Here is a 20,897-nt window from a genome sequence, read left to right as displayed (position 1 = left end):
AAAAGAGGAAAATATGTATATAAGACACACCCAGCCTTGAGCTTGTTGATAACGGTTGTTTTGTAAATGTCAGTGACTTGGTCCCTTTTATTTGTAATGCAAATTCATCAACAGTTAACTAAAAACTTGTTTCCAAAAATGGAAGAAAATGGAACACCTCCTGATAACACTGAAATCTGCAATATTTTATTATTTTGACTTCAAACACAACTCAAAATATAAATTTCATATCAAATACTCAATTTATAAATTAAAAATGTAATATTTTAGAACATTGGAACACTCACAATTTGGAATTATTAGGGTTGCAATAAAAAAATTCTATAAAAATGTTGCCGTTCTGATCATGCAAGTAACCAATGTTTTGAGTATCAGTGATGAAGATGCATTCAAAGGCGTTCTTGACTTTAAAAGTATACATTTTATGTTTGAGGTTTGGCTATAAAAGGCTATTAATAAACAGCTTCTTCTAAGCCCATTAATTGATTGTTTGGTGTGTACTGTAAGAGCCTCTGCCAGTATCGCTCGAATGATGCATGTCACGCTAAAAATAGTTTAATGCATAGTTTTTATTACTGAGATTAAACCTCTATCTATTTTATTTAGGCTTCATCTGTGTTAATTAGTACTAAACACTATTTGGCTGCTTAACAAAGAAAGAGCAAAGAAAGGGGGTTACTGGGAGACTATGTGATGCTACAAACTATTAAAAATGGAAATGCGAGATCCTTAGTTATTTATGTTTTCGGACATGTTTTTAACTGGTAACATGCAAGCTGACTCTGCAGAGAGGCATCAAAGTAGATTTAGCACAAAGGTTATCTGTACTGATGGACGGAGCGTACACAATATGTCATCAAGGTCCTTTAGTGACCAAGTGCTCATAAACTCAAGCTCTGCTGGGTCAGTGATTGAATAATTCAGTGATTACCACCACTATATGGGCAGTGATGTTGTTGTTGGGCCATGCTGTCATTTTAATGCAATGAAATGACCATTGTCATCAGATATATATTGTGCTCTTGAGGAGATCGTGGTTTTTGCTGTGTTCACATCCTACTGCTCCATCTACTTCTCTACTACACAGTATGCAAAAAGCAGTAAGCTACGCCAGAAGAGTAGTATGTTTTAAGTTTTTATAAGCACATTACAAAACGTATTGACTTTATATTAGACGTATTACGGGAATAGGAGGATGGCCATTAACCGAACGGTCTTATCTGCAAGAATTTCACCAAACTTTGCCTGTTGTTTCCAGATTCAAGTCCGGGCAAGAGTTCCTTCATCGGAGGTTTAACCGCAGCGTTTATCAGGTAGCCTATGTGTTGCGTTTACATTAGCCTAGCCTACATGAAGATTTTTCATTAAATATATAGATTGTCATTTATATGATATCTTCTAAATATCTCATAAAACACATACGCAAGTGTCGAAGTCGAAGATTTCAAACGAGTGAGACAAGATATTCAAGTTTACGTTTCAATCTGCATGACACTTTGGTAAATAACTATGATGCATCGCTGTTGCATAACCTTCATTCTGTGCCAATTAAATGTCATTGGTTATATGTTTCTACTAACCTATTTTGCGCGGATTTTGGGATACTGCATAAAAACTTTGGATGGACGCCGATGGGCATATACATTCTAAAAATGCCCATAAAAAGTACCTATTTGCTCGGTTGAGTCGGACCGTTTTTATCTCACAAGAAAAGATGCGGGTGAACTACGAATGAAACATTTACAGAGTAAATTTGTCTATGCGCAGCGCAAAAACAACTGTGCCTTTGCCTTTGAACTGTTGGCGTGACTGAATAACTGGACTAACCAGCTCAGTCTGATCGCAAACCATCTCAAAAGTTTAGTCATTCTGAAGTGCCTGCACCTTGATTTAGTATAAGTGTCTCACACAGTTGCGTTACCAAACATCAGGAGGAAGGCGCCCGCCTCCGAACGCAAGATAGCGTTTGTTATTGAGTTTCGTCCGCGTGCGCGCTCCGAAGCGAAAGTCGTTTAAAGTGGGGGAAAAATAACTTGATCCCCTGCTGATTTTGTACGTTTGCCCACTGACAAAGAAATTATCAGTCTATAATTTTAATGGTAGGTTTATTTGAACAGCGAGAGACAGAATAACAACAACAACAACAAAATCCAGAAAAACGCATTTCAAAAAAGTTATAAATTGATTTGCATTTTAATGAGTGAAATAAGTATTTGACCCCTTCGCAAAACATGACTTAGTACTTTGTGGCAAAACCCTTGTCATGCCGGAATACCCATCCACGACCCATTTTCAATGCCCTGGGTGGCTTCAATGCCCTGGCCCTGACGGTACATGGCCCCGTCCATCATCCCTTTGATGCGGTGAGTTGTTGTGTCCCCTTACACCCCCAAAGCATAATGTTTCCACCTCCATGTTTGACGGTGGGGATGGTGTTCTTGGGGTCACAGGCAGCATTCCTCCTCTGCCAAACACGCTGAGTTGGGTTCATGCCAAAGAGCTCGATTTTGGTCTCATCTGACCACAACACTTTCACCCAGTTCTCCTCTGAATCAGTGGCAAACTTCAGACGGGCCTGTACATGTGCTTTCTTGAACAGGGGGATCTTGCAAGATTTCAGTCCTTCACAGCGTAGTGTGTTACCAATTGTTTTCTTGGTGACTATAGTCCCAGCTGCCTTGAGATCATTGACAAGATCCTCTCGTGTAGTTCTGGGCTGATTCCTCACCGTTCTCATTATCATTGAAACTCCACGAGGTGTGATCTTACATGGAGCCCCAGTCCGAGGGAGATTGACAGTTATTTTGTGTTTCTTCCATTTGCGAATAATCGCACCGCAACTGTTGTCACCTTCTCACCAAGCTGCTTGGCGATGGTCTTGTAGCCCATTCCAGCCTTGTGCCGGTCTACAGTCTTGTCCCTGACATCCTTGGACAGCTCTTTGGTCTTGGCCATGGTGGAGAGTTTGGAATCTGATTGATTGATTGCTTCTGTGGACAGGTGTCTTTTATACAGATAACAACCCTTTAAGAGAGTGCTCCTAATCTGTATAAAAGACACCTGGGAGCCAGAAATCTTGCTGATTGATAGGGGATCAAATACTTATTTGAATCATTAAAATGCAAATCAATTTATCATTTTTTTTGTTCCTCTTTTTTTGTTGTTGTTGTTATTCTGTCTCTCACTGTTCAAATAAACCTACCATTAAAATTATAGACTGATAATTTCTTTGTCAGTGAGCAAACATACAAAATCAGCAGGGGATCAAATAAGCCGGAAGATATGCAGAAAGATTTTCATTAAATAAATTAACAAATCTCCTGCTCATTTTTTCCATAATTCTTACTGTCTAAATATGAGCTTCTGATAATGAGAACTGCCCAAGCCAGGCCTGTTGTTAGCAGGGAGAAAGATAGTGACAATTAGGAGCCCACAGCCACAACCTGCACCAGGGCCCCCATATAACCCAGCTATGGCCTTGTCCAAACGTATACATTTTATCCATATAATCTTTTTGTTTAATGTGGAAAACATCACAAAATCACATAAGTATGAAATGAACAAAGGTCAAAGTCATAAATAACAAGTCTGATGCAACGTTTGCATTTTTATGGTTCATTATGAAGAACCAATTACAAAATGATTCAGTGGTTCTTTACTGCATTATACGTCATCACATGCCTCTGACTTCATGGCTTGGCATGTTACTAAAACGTTACAATAATATGCATGCATATATTGCTGTTTTTAACCAAAATAGCATATTTCAGCCATTGTAAGTCCGCAAGACTTTCATTAAGTTGTTGACTCAAGAACCACTTGGGTAGATTTTTAAACAAATCATTAAGTGTAAGCCAGTTCAATGCACTGATTCTAAAGATCAGACATTGTTATTGCTGGCATCAATTTATGTTTGTGTGTTTGTCAGATGGCACTATCAGGATGGATCTGTGTGGTGACTGGTGCTTCCAGAGGAATTGGAAGAGGTATTGCCCTTCAGTTATCTGAGGCTGGCGCTACAGTGTACATCACTGGTCGACAGGAGAAAACTCTGAAGCAGACAGCAGCTGAGGTGTGGAAAATGGCTCCTGATTGTATCATTAATAAACCTCAACTTAGAGAAGGTGATATTGATTTTATGCTTCTTTTATTCTCATGACAACAGGTGACAGAGAGAGGTGGCCGGTGTCTCCCAGTGGTCTGTGACTCATCTAAAGAGGATGAAATCAAGGAGCTGTTTGAACGTGTCCAGCGTGAGCAAAATGGCAGACTTGACTTATTGGTGAATAATGCCTATGCTGGTGTACAGGTCAGTCACAGCTAACTATGGAACAAATATGTTGTTTTTCTATACATTTACTATTGTGTTTATCTTTGTGTGTTAGGCTATTATGGACAACATGAACAAGAAGTTCTGGGAGGTGGATCCAGATATTTGGGACACAATCAACAACACTGGACTCAGGTACAGAACAGTACAAATGACAAGTGATCCAAATTTTAAAACTTTTTGTCAGTAAAAAAAAAAAAAAAAACACAGTGATATTGTGAGATCAAATTACTTTCAAATAACTTATTTCTATTTTAATATAATTTAACATATATACATGAATAAAAGTATTAATTTCTTTAAAAAAAATGTTCTGACCCCAAATATTTAAATCAGTTGCGTATGACAACCTCATTACCTAAACATCAGCACCACATCAGTTTTTGACTTATTTGACCCTGTAAGGCTGAGCTGCACAATTAATTAAATCAAATGATTTAATTGAAGAAAAAAGCTGTGTTAAAGGCTGGATAATTGAAAATATTCATAGTAATTCATTTTCTTTGGCCTTTCGGAGCCATTTCAGAGATTATGGTCACTGTTTTCACAGGGGTCACTATTTCTGCTCAGTGTATGCTGCACGGATGATGGTGGCTCAGGGCAAAGGCTTGATTGTGTTCATATCATCCATGGGTGGTCTGCGCTATCTCTTTAATGTATCCTATGGGGTCGGCAAAGCTGCAGTGAGTCTGTGCACACAGCAATACAGATTCTGAATCTAAAGTCATTTTCAGTGTAACATATTTGAAAAAATGGTTCATTTCAGTTGCACAGAATGCCACTTCCATTTTTTATTTGTTCGTAGACTATTCCTTTATTCATCTTCATTGTTCATTTATGCTTTAAACTTTCTTTTGGTTCTTCAGTGTGACAGAATGGCAGCGGATATGGCAATAGAGCTGAAGAAGAAAGGTGTGGTTTCTGTAAGCCTCTGGCCAGGGGCCGTTCAGACTGAGTTAATTAATCAGTATATGTCTTGTGATGAGGCTCCTCCAGGATTTGATCCAAAAGTAAGCCATTTTTATTTGTATCATCATCATTGCTTTGTAAGTTCATGAAGAACAGGTGTGATTATGATACAAATACATTGTCCCAAATATCTGATTATAATCTATCTTTCTCAGTTCAAGGAAATGTTCAGCAAGGGTGAAACAACGGAGTGTAGTGGACGATGCGTAGTTGAGCTGGCCAAAGGTTGGATTTTTTTTAAGATTGAATGAGTACTTAAAGGAATAGTTCACACAAAAATATAAATTCTGTCATCATTTACAAGTTGTTCAAAACCTGTAAGAGTTTTTTCTTCTGTTGAACAGAAAATCAAATATTTTGAAGAATGCTGGTATCAAACAGTTGCTGGTAACCACTGACTTCCATAGTATAGAAAAAAATATTACGGAAGTCAATGGCTACCAGAAACTGTTTGGTTACCAACATTCTTCAAGTGCCTTCTTGTGTGTTTAACAGAAAAAGTGAGTAAATGATAACAAAACTTAATTTTTTAATGAGCTATTCATTTAAAGGAAAAAAGATTTATGAATTATTCTGATTTGTCTGGAGGTCCTTGCTGATGTGTTACTTTCTGCTTCTTGGTGACAAACAGATAAAAATCTGATGTCAATGACTGGGCAAGTGTTGATGACCTGTGAGCTCGCTCGCCGCTATGGATTCAAGGATGTTGATGGTACGGTGACATGTTTATGTAGGAGTGATGGTGCTTCCTGTTATGATCAATGATACTTGCATGTAGATGTTCCAAAATGAAATTCTACAGAGGGTTTTTTATGCGCACCTTGTCGTTTCAGGTCGCAGTGTTATGGACTACACCTCTCTGAAGTTCCTCATTTCCCAGGTGCCCTATGTGTCCTGGCTGTCCGTATTCACGCCTTCATTCATCAGAGTGCCTCGTTCCATGCTGAGCCTTGGCAAATTCTAACATATCTCGGTACAAAGACTTCTTTAAAAAACAAGTTAAAATCTTATCGTCCCCAAATGTTCGAACAATAGTGTAACTGTATATTCATTCAAGTATATACTAAAATATCTCGAATAAATATTATGATACTATGAAAAGAATGTCTGTTTAACCATTGCACATGAAACCTACCACAATCAGCATATTTTTTATTACTCCTTGCAGAGGCTGCATACACAGGACCTAAATCACAATCAAAATATCATGTCATACAATCATTCCTTCTCTTGTCAGAAAGAGGACAGACAGAGCCATCAAAGCAATGCTGGTCTTACCAGCAAATTGACACAAAGAAGTAACAAATCAGTAGATTCTCTATCCACTTCATTACTGTATGAACGGAATCTCACAGTAACACTGGAGCTCATGAGCTTGTGTGCTTTATATATGAAGAGCACACCAGTCTGTTATTGCCCAACTCTCACTTTTACATACTTATTTTACATCTCATGCCGGAAGAACACAATGATAGACTGACTTAAGTGTAGTTCTGACTAACTCCTTATGTGATCTAAGACAGGACTTGACAAGAAAAACGACCCAGGGCCAGAGTGTTTTGGACCAACTGACGCAAATGCTTTTTACATATGTTGATCACGTACATGTGTTTTTACTTTGTTGTTTTAAATATGCCACCAAGATAAAGTCATTTAGCTGGCTGTAAAATTGTCATTGATTTCTTGCTACTATTGCTAATAAAAAACTATTAAATTAAAAATAAGATGACATTAGCAAATATAAGCCACAATGTCTGGGCGTCAAAAAAAAAATCATACTTTTCAGTATATTTACTATTTGTATCAGAAAAAAAATTTCATCTCATTTCTGTAATACTGACAGTGATGTTCACTGCAAAAAATAATTTGCATTGCACAAGAGGAAAATATGTGTAAAAGGCACACCCAGCCCTGAGCTTGTTGATAACATGGTAGTTTTGAGTGTGGCAAATGTCAATGACATGGTCACTTTTATTTGCAAAGCAAATTCCTGAACAGTTAACTAAACACATTTGAAAAAAAAATGGAAGAAAACACAGAACTTGCCTATATCACTGAAATCTGAAATATTTTAGCATTTTGAGATCAAATACTACTGAAAATGTCAAATTTATAATAAAACTTTTTATATTTTGGGACATCAGAGCATTCACAATTTGGTATTATTGGAGTTGCAAAAAACAAAACAGAAAAAAAACACTGAGCCATTCTGATCATGCAAGTCACCAATGTTTTGATGAAGATATGTTCAAAGGCTTTCTCGACTTTAAAAGACTGATTGGTGTATACTGTAACAAGATATGACTGTAAGGCCTCTGCCAGTCCATTTTCTCAAATGATGATGCTTGTCACTGAACAGACCAATTAACATTTCTCTGAATGTAGTGTTTATTACTGAAATTAAACCTCTACCTTTTTATTAAGGCTTTATCTTTCTGAGGGAGAAACAGTGCATTGATTAGCTTAATATCTAACCGTGTGAACTGTGCAACTTAAAAACAGCAAGAAGGTGTTACTGGGAGACTGTATGTGATGCTACAAACTATTAAAAATGAAAGAACCAATGGCGTTGCATATGGTGGCATGTTGTGGACTTTGGTTTTTAATTCTCTAATAATGGTTTGATGCAAGCAGTGGTGATTCTGCAGAGAGGCATCAAAGTAGATTAAGCACAGAGGTTATCTGGATTGATGAATGGCAAAGTACACAATGTATCTTTGTGGCCAAGGTCCTTTGGTGACCAAGTGCCTCACAATCATAAAGCTAAGCTCTGCTAGGTAAATGAATGATGCTGCTGCAGGGCCATGTTGTCAATTTAATGCAATGAAATGACCATTGTTATTATCAGATATATTGCACTGTACAGGAGACCTGGATTTTTGCTGTGTTCACATCCTGGTCCCCTGCTGCATCTTAATATGCCCACATCTCTACTACACAGTATGCCAGGGGTTCTCAACTCTGGCCCTCGATGTCCACTTTCCTGCAGAATTTAGCTCCAACTCTAATCAAACATACCTGAACAAGTTAATCAAGATCTTCAGGATTACTATAAAGTTGTTGTGTGAGTTTGATCGAGGTTTGTATTAAACTCTGCAGGAAAGTTGCAGAGAGCCCCTGCAGCATGCAAAAGGCCATACACCAGAAGAGTAGTATGTCTGAATACACAGTATTTGAAAAACAGTAGACGAAAAGTAACGTACACGTTTAATGGTTGCAAGTTGGCCAAAATTTCATTGTCAAAAGTAGTAGTGTAGCTGTATGTGTTTTCAGACTCTCCTTTCACTTTGCCTTTCAAAAAAGTAATTGAAAAGAAAAAGACCAATGAGAAATGCATACATAACGAGGGAGTGTGGCTAAGGTTATTATCGCATGAATAGACTGTAAAAACACTGCAGATACTCACTCATGGGAACAGTTTAGTCTAATAAACATCAACATAGTTGGCAGAAACATAACCTTATGTAAACCTAAATATTTTGACAAGGTAATGGATTTCCAGCTCTATATGATATGGAATGGACTGCATTAGCATGCTCGAGTTCAATGGGTGGCTGATTTCATGCGTTTTAAAAGCATCGTTTATATTCGCAACACACACTGGCTTTATATTAGACGTATTACGGGAGTGGGAAGAAGGGCCATAAACATAACTGTCTTATCTGCGGGATGTGTGCGAGTTTATTTCACCACACTGTATATTTGAAGACTAGGCAAGAGTTCCCAGAGACAGTTACCATTCAACGGAGGGTTCCGCGGAGTTGAACAGGTACGTGTTGCGGTAACATAGCCTAAATACAACATGTAAATGACGGTCTCAAGTAGGTTTTTCATAATCATATCTTCTATACATCACAAAACAAGTCGAATGTGTAACATGACAGGCACAAGTTATTCAAGTTTACGTTTCCATCTGCACTCTTAGGTAAATAATTGTGATGATGTATAACTAACCCTTACTCATAGCCAATTAAACGTCGTTGTGAAGGTTGCAGAGGATAAATGTGACCACAGGATGATAGACTTTCTCTTTTTTGCGCTCTGTTTGACTGTTAGTGACTAGGGAGTCATTTCCACGATCGGTTCTTTAGGAACAGTTTTAAAGAACCGATTACAAAATGATTCAGTGGTTCTTTGCGCTATTACGTAATTACGTCATCCCGTGTCTAGATGTCCTGGCTTGGAGCATTTCTCTCAATTCAGTTCAGTTCAATTCAATATGTGCTTATTTGGCATGGCACTGGCAGTTGTTACAATGTTTGCCAAAACACAGTGTTTACATTGAATCTAGAACAGATATATATGCAACAAAAACATGCATGTATATTCATTTAAAAAGAACAAATCAACATTTTAGAATTCTATGAACAATTTAAAATTCAATGTTGTGCGCGCGCGTGTGTTTGTGGGCGCATCACTGATTTGTTGACTCCTCCCTCTTTTTGTGACAGGCATCGATGTATCTTCCTGCTAGTAGGTTACAATCGTGTTTTCCCCCTAATAAATGTTGAAGTTGTGCTTTCTTGTTTAACATTTTGAAGTCATAAAACCATAGTAGCAAACCCCATTTGGGATCAGACTCATATCTGGCCAGTTTTTTTTTTTCTTTCTTTCTTTTCAGCGAGTTAGTGAGCTGTTGACTTGAGAACCACTTTGGCAGATTTTGAACCAAAATGTTTATACTGATTGTGTGAACCAGTTCAATGCACTGATTCTAAAGATCAGACATTGTTATTGCTGGCATCAATTTATGTTTGTGTGTTTGTCAGATGGCACTATCAGGATGGATCTGTGTGGTGACTGGTGCTTCCAGAGGAATTGGAAGAGGTATTGCCCTTCAGTTATCTGAGGCTGGCGCTACAGTGTACATCACTGGTCGACAGGAGAAAACTCTGAAGCAGACAGCAGCTGAGGTGTGGAAAATGGCTCCTGATTGTATCATTAATAAACCTCAACTTAGAGAAGGTGATATTGATTTTATGCTTCTTTTATTCTCATGACAACAGGTGACAGAGAGAGGTGGCCGGTGTCTCCCAGTGGTCTGTGACTCATCTAAAGAGGATGAAATCAAGGAGCTGTTTGAACGTGTCCAGCATGAGCAAAATGGCAGACTTGACTTATTGGTGAATAATGCCTATGCTGGTGTACAGGTCAGTCACAGCTAACTATGGAACAAATATGCAGTTTTTCTGCATATTTGTTTTTAGTTTTGAAAGTTTCATAACTGTTTTACTATTGTTGTATTTATGTTTGTGTGTTAGGCTATTATGGACAACATGAACAAGAAGTTCTGGGAGGTGGATCCAGATATTTGGGACACAATCAACAACACTGGACTCAGGTACAGAACAGTACAAATCTGTAGGTGACCCCAAATGACATAGTTAAATTTTATGCAGAGATTTCTAAATAAATCATTTTTAATAAATTTGAAGACTTCGTCACATCTAAGAGACAGGCCATTTGGTGGTTGTTTTTTAATGAAGTCTCTTATGCTCACCAAGGCTGCACTTCTTTGATAAAAATACAGTAAAACAGTAATATTGTAAAATATTATTACAGTTTTAAATAACTTTTTAAAAAGATAGATTATGTATAATGAATATATTATGTATTATGAACAGAAGTATTTCTTTCTTTTCTTTATTAAAATATTTCAATTTCTTCAAACTTTGAATGGTAGTGTATGACAACTTAAGTACCTAACCACATGAAACTTACTTATTTGGACATATCTGACCCTGTAAAACAACAAATTAAATTAAATTGATATTAGATTAATTCATTATTAGATTGAAAAAGCTGTGATTAAAGGCTGGATAATTGAAAATATTCAGAGTAATTCATTTTCTTTGGCCTTTCGGAGCCATTTCAGAGATTATGGTCACTGTTTTCACAGGGGTCACTATTTCTGCTCAGTGTATGCTGCACGGATGATGGTGGCTCAGGGCAAAGGCTTGATCGTGTTCATATCATCCATGGGTGGTCTGCGCTATCTCTTTAATGTATCCTATGGGGTCGGCAAAGCTGCAGTGAGTCCGTGCACACAGCAATACAGATTCTGAATCTAAAGTCATTTTCAGTATATCATATCAGTTGCACAGAATTCCACATTCATTTTTTTCTGTTTGTAGACTATTCCCTCTTTATTCTCAAAGCATTTATGCTCCAACTTTCTTCTGGTTCTTTTCTGTAGTGTGACAGAATGGCAGCGGATATGGCAATAGAGCTGAAGAAGAAAGGTGTGGTTTCTGTAAGCCTCTGGCCAGGGGCCGTTCAGACTGAGTTAATTAATCAGTATATGTCTCATGGTGAGGCTCCTCCAGGATTTGATCCAAAGGTAAGCCTTTTTTAATTGTTCCAGCACTAAATCATCACTACTTTGTAAGTTAATGGAAAACAATAAAACATATCTTCCTAAATATTTACAATCTATCTTTCTCAGTTCAAGGAAATGTTCAATAAGGGTGAGACGACAGAATTTAGTGGACGATGCATAGTTGAGCTGGCCAAAGGTTGGATTTTTGTTTTAAGACTGAATCAGTTGTTAAAGTTAACATGGCTATGAATTACCATCAAAGTAATTGGTGAGAAATTAATTGTCTGGAGGCTTTAGCTGACATATTATTTTCTGCTTCTTGGTGACAAACAGATGAAAGTCTGATGTCAATGACTGGGCAAGTGTTGATGACCTCGCTCGCCGCTATGGACTCAAGGATGTTGATGGTACTGTGAGAAATGTTTATGCAGGAGTATAGTTTTTCTAGTTATGATCAGAGATAATTACATGTAAATGTTACAAAATGAAATCCTACACAAGTTTTTATGTGCTTCTTGTTGTTTCAGGTCGCAGTGTTATGGACTACACCTCTCTGAAGTTTGTTGTCTCCCAGGTGCCCTATGTGTCCTGGCTGTCCGTATTCACTCCTTCATTCATCAGAGTGCCTCGTTCCATTCTAAGCCTTGGCAGTGGAAAAATCTAACATGTCTTGGTGAAGAGTGCCTATTTTTTGTAATCTTGTCATTTTTTTTAACTATGTTGTTTCTAAAATTATTGTAATGTGCATCTTTACAAATGAGTAAAGCACTGATTAAAATTCCAGTAGTTAAGTCTGGAAGACACAATGCACGATTCTTGAGCAGAATTAATGTTGTCACAACTGTTTTCTATAATGAGAAAATGTATGAAAGTACTGGCATATTAATATACTGGTTTTTAACTTGAAAGGGATCAATTAACCGTTATGTATGTATACTTACCAAACGAGTTATTGAAAGAAATACTGACATTTTACTACAGTCTTTTGTGTTGTATTTTTGATAGATTGATATATTACTCTTTTAACTCTTAATTCTGATTAGTCAAACACCTGTGCAATGCTGCATAATTGTCCACTCATTTGGGAAAACATACAACCCCAATTCAAGAGAAGTTGGGACGTTTTGTAAAAATGCATTAAAATCAAGATTTTATAGATTCTGTGATTTGTTCATTCTCTTTAACTGTTATTTAATTGACAAAAGTACAAAGAAAATATTTCCAAAGTTTTCACTGACCAACGTAAATGTATTTTGTAAATATGAACAAATTTTGATGGCTGCAACACACTCTAAAAAAGTTGGGACAGAGGCACGTTTAACACTGTTGTCACATGAACGGCCCTTTTAATTACAATGCTTCATTGTTTGAGAATTAAGGATACTAATTGTTAACGTTTTGCAAGCAAAATTGGTGTCCAGTCTCTCTTGAAACAAGGCTTCAGATTCTCAGCAGTCTGTGATTCTCATTGGGCCCTTCGGTGTTTGGGACTGAGAACACAAAATCCATTTTTCCCAGAATCAAGTTGAAATGTGGACTCGTCTGAGTACAGCACACCTTTCCATGGTCTTTCTGACTGTCTGAGATGAGCTCTGGCCCAGAGAACCCAGCGGCATCACTGCATAGAATTGATGTATAGCTTTCTCCTAGACCTAGAGTAACAGAGTTTCAAGTTGCAGTTCTTGATGCAGCAGAAGACTGTGTTAAGTGACAGCAGTTTTCTAAAGTACTCCTGAGCCCATGTGGCTATATTTAACACCACAGCATAATGGTTTCTTATGCAATGCCATCTGAGGGCTCAAAGGTCAAGAACATTCAACTAAGGTTTCCTGCCTTGCCCTACACAGACTAAGATTTCTCTGGATTCCCTGAATCTTTTCACAATATTACGTGTGGTAGTTGGTGAAAGACCTAAATTCTTTGCAATTTTGCATTACGAAATGTGATTTTTGATTTGTTTGCCACTTCTCTCATGAAATTTGCCACAAAGTGATGATCCATGATCCAGCTTTGCTTGCAAATACTGAGATGCTCCTTTTATACCCAAACATGATACCCTCACCTATTACCAATTCACCTGCTTACTGTGAGCTGTTTCAAAACAGTTTAAAGTGGATATTCTATAACCTTTTCACTTTTATCTTGCCTCTATTCCAACTTTTTTGGAATGTGTTTCAGCCATCAAAATCTGTTCATATTTACAAAATACATTCATGTTGGTCAGTGAAATCTTTGGAAATATCTTCTTTGTACTTTTGTCAATTAAATAAATGTTAAAGAGAATGAACAAACCACAGATTTTTACAAATCAGGACCCTTGTGCAAAGAGAATGGCTCGTGTCAACTTTAAGGATTAATTATTTTTTTTTGGACTAATTTGTAGATTCAGTTAATTGCGGTTTCCTAAACTCAAAGATTCATAAAATTAATAATAAAGTTACCTCTGACATGCCTGATAAAAGAATAACGATATGCATCCTTACCTGCAGACTCCTAAAACTTATCATGTGGCACAATTCACATGGTAATTACATCACAGATGGGAAGTGCGTTCACGGGGCCAAGTTTCAGCTGTGCTCCTCCTCCCATTACTCTCCTTCCCGGATTGGACCTGCATGGCCACGGCACCGTCATTGCATGAGAAAGAGGGGGTTGGTCCGAGAGTTTCCTGATCCTCTCTGTCTAGCCTCGGTCTGACCGGACAGGCGAAAAACACTTCGGGATTTCCAGAACAAAAGTGACAACGGACAATATAAACCAGCTGGAGTGGCGTATCTATATACAGTCTTGAGAGAATTTCAAGCGGTGAGTTGTTGTTTCACGGGAACTACTTTACAGCATACGTTTGTAAAGTTTTTAAAGCAGAGCCGAGACGGAATTAAGGTTCTCGAAGCTTGTTGTTGCGTTCTAAAAGCCACGCGAGGAGTCAGGCGGTTGTGTCTTCCGTCGCGTCGTGTTCACATTATTTGAAGCATTTGTTTCGAACAAGGTTCAACGGGAATGTGTGGTTAAATGGGACAACGGGAGTTTGTTTATGTGCGTTACTGAAGCGTGAGCGGATCCTGCGCCACAAAACGGCTGGTGTAAAAGAACTCTTATGGCATAAACCCTTGTATATTGTTGAAGAGTTCGGTTTATGATGGCCCTTACATCTGCTTATTGTTTGTTGGATGAACACATTACTCTAGTGATCTCATCTCGCATCCTACGACCTGCGTCAAAAGTTCCCCACATAAGCTGATTATAATAGAGGCCATGGACAAACATCGGCCACTGACGCAATTTCCAACAGGTCTAACCAAGTTTATTTAGTCTAAACGGCATTATATTTCAGTTTCACAGACTGTATAGGAATTAATTACGTTAATGTTCTGTAAATTAAAATAAATGAATAACACACACACACACATATATATATATATCTAACTTAATATATTTGTACAAATGTACAAATAGTAACCCTGCTAAACAAAAGCTATTCTGACTTCAAGGGACTTTAGGCATAGTAGAGTCATTCCAAGTCATCATCTGATAAATGAGGTCACCACAGGCGGTCGGGAATTTATCCTGTCAAGTTCACCTCCAACTTGTTTAGTAGATGACTTGCCTGCTCATTGCATGTAGTGGTAAATTGCCTAATATTGGCAAAGCTTTTCCAAGCAGGATTGCCTAACATGGCTCACGTAGACTATTGGTAAAGTTAGTTTCTGTGGTTCACAGTTCAGCTTTGTTTTGGGCTCATTAAAGTCATAGGATGCTACATAAAGCTAAAACTGAAAAGGTAGTATGTCGCTGACTTACAAATTGGTGTCCTAGTCAGGACAAACAGAAAAAATGAACTCGTGTCATGATTAGATTTCAAAGTAAAAATCTAAGCCTTTTAATTTCGAGCACAGACCAAGTTTGAGATGACCAACATGTGCTCCGTAGACTGTGCTGTGTTGGTTAGGCAAACTGCAAAACTGGCAAACAAACCAGGTTGACAAATTGCAACTTTTGTTATCTTTATTTAACCGAGACAGACTCTCTTACTATCTCTTGGCCATCTGTTGGAAGGTTAAACGAACTTCTATATGGTTCTCCAGGGTTAGGCAAATGGGGGAAGTGGACCATTACGTGCAAGGGAGCTGTGAAGGGCAGGGCCCCCATCTCTCTTTTGCCAAAGTCCGCCATAGTGGGGGTTGGGTGTGCATTGGTGTAGAGTATACGACAGGCTTTAATAAAAGGCTAATGTGTTGAAGAGAACGGCAGGGGGAAGGGGGTGACATCTGTCCTTCTTTCAACTTTAGAGAGGAAAGTCAATGGCTAGACTGTAGAGTTGACCATAAAGTCCCAGTTTAATGACTTTCAGGGAGTTTGATGAACAGCTTTTCTTGAAAATCTCACAATTAAGTCACTTTGCATCTCTGGATAGGCAACGATAATGTCAGAATTTCTGAAGTTAAGTTTGCTGCATCTTGCAAATGATCTGAATGAATTCTATTGAAAATCTGACCAACCAAAGAATGACCGGAACCCCACCCATTAACCCCCCTCCCCAAAGCACCATCCTAGCACCCATCAGCCAGCAACAGCCCACCACCCCCCAGCATTCCAACCTTTTCACCCCTCACAAATCCGGCTTACAAACAACAAACAGGATTTTTACTGTTATAAAAAATGAACTGTTCAAAATAAAAAAAAATGCATTGTGGGTATTTCACATGGCCTGCTAGTCAAGTCACCTTTATTTACATAGCACGTTTAACAATACAGATTGTGTCAAAGCACTTAACAGTATCAAATTAGAGGATGGGGTGTCAGTAATGTATTGATTAAACACTCAATTTTCAGTTAAAGGCATTTCATCATTGAATTCAGTGATGTCATTGTCTAGCTCAGTTTAGTTTAAAGGGGTGGTTTTTTTCTAGGCTTGATTTGTTTATATGGGGTGCAGTCAAACATGTATTCATGCTTATTTTTTTTTAAAAAACGCATTATTTTTCACATAATTCACCTTTATTCCACACCTCTCTGCCCCTCTCTGATAAACGTCCCGATTATTTCCTGGTTTTATGAAGCCCCTCCCTCAGAAATGCGTAATGGGCTCTGATTGGTTAGCTGGTCCAGTGTGTTGGGATTGACTAAACCGCCTCTAGTGTGCGTCTGAACATCCCGCCCCTTACCTCAGCAGCATGTGTTCAGGTTGTATTGTAAACAATGGCATCATCTATATTGCTTATCAATTTGAGCCTGAATGAGACGGAGAGGATATTAGTGAAGAGGATCGTGCAGAACCTGTGCAAGCATGGCTTTTAATGGCATGTTTTTTTGTTGTTGTTGGTTCATACTTTTAGATACGCTGTAATTTGAAAGTGCTACTGCTTCTGTTAGATTTTAATATACGGCTTTATCCTAATTAAAGCCTTAATACAGCACGGCAACTGCACACGCGTCCATGTATAACGCTTCTCATTGATGTGTGAAAATGAGAAAGTGTATAATTGGAACAGTTTGTTGGAGCTGATCTGAGGATCTGAATGAGAGAGAGATGCAGAGCAGGGCAACACGAGTGACAGTATTATGAAGCACTGCTTTAAACATATGATTTTGAAACTTGTAAATCCATTAAAATCGTTAGAAGACAAAATCGCGATTCATATTAATTGATTTTTACGCCCACCCCTAGTTTTCTCTTCCTCTTCTCTAAAGCAGCGCAGCATGGCCTCGCCCCCTTCGTTACGTGTTCCCGGGGGCGAGGTTTATCTGGGTCCGTGACGTATCGGACCCGGGAAGTAACTCGTTGTAGTCCCTTACCAGTCGTTTTTGTAGGCATTAAACTGCCAGAATTTTAAAAGATGATATCTCCGTTTCCACTGAACTTTCAGCATTGTAACTTTGCAGATATTGTTTATGCTTTAACAACAACATTACACACAAACTAACATTAAAAAAGTGAAATCGCAATCAACCACCCCTTTAAATAGTATCTGTGAAATCAAATTGACGATAATCGCTAGAAATCAAGTGTCTCCAACTGAGCAAGCCAGAGGCGACAGTGGCAAGGAACCATAACTCAGGATGGAGGAAAAAAAAACCTTGGGAGAAACCAGGCTCAGTCAGGGGGCCAGTTCTCCTCTGGCCAGGATATTATTGTTTATTTATTGTTTAATTATTTATACATTTAAAATTTTAATTGAATCAATGTATTATTTCTATTTTTATATTGTTGCAATTTCTAACAATAATAGAATTATGTAGTTAGGTATTTTATTGTATTTTTAGTCGAGGTCTTCACTGGGGATATGTCCCCCGGGCTAATCCAGGTGTCCGAATTCACTACTATTCTGTATTCGTTCTCAACTGACTCTGTTTCTTTGTTATTCTTACAGTCTGCGGCAATAGAGATATGACATCTCTGATGGCGATGCACAGTCACCATGACTTGAAAGTTATCTCTCCAAGAGGGGTGGCAGCAAAAAGACAAGATGGAAGCCTCACCAGTCCACGGCAGCAAAAATCACCATACCACCACAATTCTGATGGAAAGGAACATGCAAGCCCCTCTAATCGCAGACCAAGAGAGAGCAGTGCTGCAGTAAGCTTTAGCACTAATAATAACTCTGTAGTATGTCTTCCTTTGGTGTCTGAAGGACTAAAGCTAGTGTGGACCCAGTCTGATCAAACACGTGAGCTGGATGGTATCCCTGAACTTGTTCAGGCCTTCAACATCTTCCCCTATCCAACATCTCAAGAGGTCAGCACCCTTGCCCGTGTCTGCGCTCTTCCCCTAGATAAAGTCAAAGTGTGGTTCATGGTGCAACGCATCAAGTATGGAATTAGCTGGGCTTTGGAGGACATTGAAGAGACCCGGCTCAAGCTGGCTAGACCTGTGCAAACAAGTGAAACTGAACACAAGGAGAGCAGTACAAAGAGGAAAAATGGAATTGAGGATTTAAAAGAAACCGAAGATCATGTAGAAGATCTAGCGCAAAGTCCACAAGTGCCTCGTAAAAGACATAAAATTGAAAGCACAGAACCAGCAAAGCTCTTTCCTGCTCCCTCACGTTTCCGTTCATCTCTCCCACCTCCCCAGGATTCGTACTACTACCGACAGCCAGTGGAGATCCCAGAAACACCTCAAGCAGCCACTCCACCTACTTCTACAGAGTCTCCTGTTGGATCTGAGCAGCCACGGCAGGGGCGCTATAAAAAGTCCAAAGCCCAGTTAGCTGCTTTGCGTAAGAGTTTTCTACAGGAGAATTGGCCTGATGAGACAGAGCTTCAGCGCCTACAAGAGGAGACAGGCCTAACTCGTAATGAGATTCGAAAATGGTTTAGTGACAGTCGCTACCAGCTGCGAAATGGTAGAGGGTTGTCGACATCCTTCTCCGCCACTCAAGGAGAAAAAAATGAACCCAACTGCAGTCTATCATCTCAGTCTCAGGAGGTTCAGCCTCTTCCTCTCACTACTAAAAAGCAAACAATAAAGCATGCTGATGGTGAAGGCAAGGAAAAGGTTCGCATGAAAGGATCAAGAAAGAATCGGCCAAAGAACTCTCAGTTTTTCCAGCTTTTCCTGTCTAACACACTTGAGGCATTTGAAGAAGAAGCATTAGTTGTGGACGAGGAGAAATGTTCAGAGGAAAGTGAGATTCAGAATAATGAAACTGGAAGCGAACAGGAAAGTGAGGGACGTTGTTTGACACCCCCAGAGCCAGCTGCACCCACTTCCTCATCTTCTTCTTCTCCATCAATCACCCCATCTAAAAAACACTCAGGCAGGTCATTGAAATCTGCACGCTCTGTCAAAGCGAATGCTTTGAACAGTTCCCTAAACTCCTCGGACAACACTTCACCACCTTCAGTATTAACAGTGGCTGGACGACCAAGGAAAACAAAGGAGCAACTGGCTATCCTAAAGGAATACTTCCAGCGCTGCCCATGGCCAAAGAGTGATGTATACACACAGATAGTGGAACTAACATCTTTGCCTCGTGCTGACATTATCCAGTGGTTTGGGGACACGCGTTATGCTGTAAAAAATGGCCATGTACGCTGGGTGCATGCTGATGTACGTGACCAAGTGCTTGCTGAGATAGCATTGTTACAAAGTGGAGGGGCTGCTGCTGATGCCACTGGAACCCCAGGAAGTGAAGGCAACAGGAAACGCAAGTCACAAGGGAACAGCACACCAAAAACGCAGAAGTCTGCAACAGATTCTGTAGACCTCAGTTCGTTGGAGCAGTATTATCGACAGACTGGACCACTCCAAGAGAAAGACCTTGACCATCTCTGCCGGAAGTCAAAAATGAGTTATCAACAGGTCCGAGACTGGTTTGCATCTAAAGACAGTACAACACTGGACACAGAGATCACTGTTATTGATTGATTAATATAAGAATGAAAACTGTTTGTTCTCATGTCTGTGAATATGCTGTGAGTCCTGTAATCAGGCAAAACCCCTCTGAAGGCACAGTATAAAGTCACTTCATACAATGCCCTCTATGTAAAAAAAACAATAGCAATGTGAAGCTTTTTTTTTGTTTTTGTTTTTAAACTCACTACATGATTTGTTAACTTGTTAAACGACAGGCAGTATTGAAATGTAACAAATACTTTAACAAATACTAAGTAATGTTCCTGTGATGCTCTGGGAGTCATTTGTACACTGGCTGTTCCTCCAGTTTCCTATGTTTGTGTTGTTGGTATTTTTGTTAGTAATCCTTTAGAGCCTTAATTGCTGCTTCTTAGAACTGATATGATATTCAAACTGTTTAGATTTCCCAAAACCTTGGCTTGGTTATCTATTAGGTACTGTAGTTGAGTTTTTTTGGACCAGTAACTTTACAAAAGCGAGGGTATGTTTTTGTAAATTTTTATTTGAACTCATCCATATGGCACTGTATATTGATTCCCTTACAAACTAAGTAACCTTAAGTTTTTCATATATTATATATTTCCCTCCAATTATCTTTAACATTCCGCATTTAGAGGTTTATGGATCCATCAATGCTTCTTCATTGTGTACAAACATTTCATTTAAATACATCCCTACTCCACTGCAGTGAAAAGACAACAAAAGCCATGGTTTTTGTAAAATCTTGTGCCTTATTGTCTGTTAATTTGTGTTTCAGGGTGCGCAAAACATTGCATTGAAATAAAACATGACTGATTATGTTTAATTCACTGATGCATTCTGTTCATTTAACCTCTTGACGTCAATCATGTCAAAGATGTCTCGTCAAAGATGTCGTGTATTTACCAAACAACCATATTTGCATTAGGAAAATATGGCAT

General features: G+C 38.7%; 2 protein-coding genes and 1 pseudogene across 6 annotated transcripts; all 3 read left to right on the top strand.

Annotated features, from left to right (window-relative positions):
- Positions 1-906: 906 nt before the first annotated feature.
- Positions 907-7,880, top strand: LOC306845729 (dehydrogenase/reductase SDR family member 1-like). Of its 4 annotated transcripts, none has more exons than XM_079378693.1 (10): positions 907-1,100; positions 1,259-1,313; positions 3,929-4,072; positions 4,166-4,309; positions 4,386-4,465; positions 4,881-5,013; positions 5,197-5,340; positions 5,455-5,524; positions 5,931-6,011; positions 6,133-7,861. In XM_079378693.1, the coding sequence occupies exons 3-10, from the start codon at positions 3,929-3,931 to the stop codon at positions 6,261-6,263; spliced, it is 927 nt and encodes a 308-aa protein (XP_079234819.1). In that variant the 5' UTR covers positions 907-1,100; positions 1,259-1,313; the 3' UTR covers positions 6,264-7,861. The 4 variants fall into 4 exon arrangements, with proteins under 4 accessions (XP_079234819.1, XP_079234818.1, XP_079234816.1 ...); XM_079378692.1 differs by having other exon boundaries at positions 997-1,121; XM_079378691.1 differs by lacking the exon at positions 907-1,100 and having other exon boundaries at positions 1,194-1,313; positions 6,133-6,272; positions 6,468-7,029.
- Positions 7,881-8,927: 1,047 nt separating this feature from the next.
- LOC306846477 (dehydrogenase/reductase SDR family member 1-like) lies at positions 8,928-12,412 on the top strand (annotated as a pseudogene). Its single transcript, XR_013786003.1, has 9 exons — positions 8,928-9,068; positions 10,069-10,212; positions 10,306-10,449; positions 10,561-10,640; positions 11,199-11,331; positions 11,496-11,639; positions 11,745-11,814; positions 11,952-12,025; positions 12,146-12,412. The product of XR_013786003.1 is annotated as a dehydrogenase/reductase SDR family member 1-like (transcript).
- Positions 12,413-14,107: 1,695 nt separating this feature from the next.
- LOC306846472 (homeobox and leucine zipper protein Homez-like) lies at positions 14,108-20,779 on the top strand. Its single transcript, XM_079379892.1, has 2 exons — positions 14,108-14,423; positions 17,990-20,779. The coding sequence occupies exon 2, from the start codon at positions 18,007-18,009 to the stop codon at positions 19,987-19,989; it is 1,983 nt and encodes a 660-aa protein (XP_079236018.1). The 5' UTR covers positions 14,108-14,423; positions 17,990-18,006; the 3' UTR covers positions 19,990-20,779.
- Positions 20,780-20,897: the final 118 nt, after the last annotated feature.

This window comes from Barbus barbus (assembly GCF_936440315.1).
Source record: "Barbus barbus genome assembly, chromosome: 26".
NCBI classification, from domain to species: domain Eukaryota; kingdom Metazoa; phylum Chordata; class Actinopteri; order Cypriniformes; family Cyprinidae; genus Barbus; species Barbus barbus.
Note: the sequence above shows the minus strand (reverse complement) of the source record. Positions and strands in the feature narration are given on the sequence as shown.

Bases quoted from the DNA above. Each gene is read 5' to 3' on its own strand.
- LOC306845729 (XM_079378690.1), top strand. From the start codon at position 3,929: ATGGCACTATCAGGATGGATCTGTGTGGTGACTGGTGCTTCCAGAGGA. The intron at 4,073-4,165 runs GTGTGGAAAATG...TCATGACAACAG, and splicing joins TGAAGCAGACAGCAGCTGAG to GTGACAGAGAGAGGTGGCCG. The intron at 5,341-5,454 runs GTAAGCCATTTT...TATCTTTCTCAG, and splicing joins CTCCAGGATTTGATCCAAAA to TTCAAGGAAATGTTCAGCAA.
- LOC306846472 (XM_079379892.1), top strand. From the start codon at position 18,007: ATGACATCTCTGATGGCGATGCACAGTCACCATGACTTGAAAGTTATC.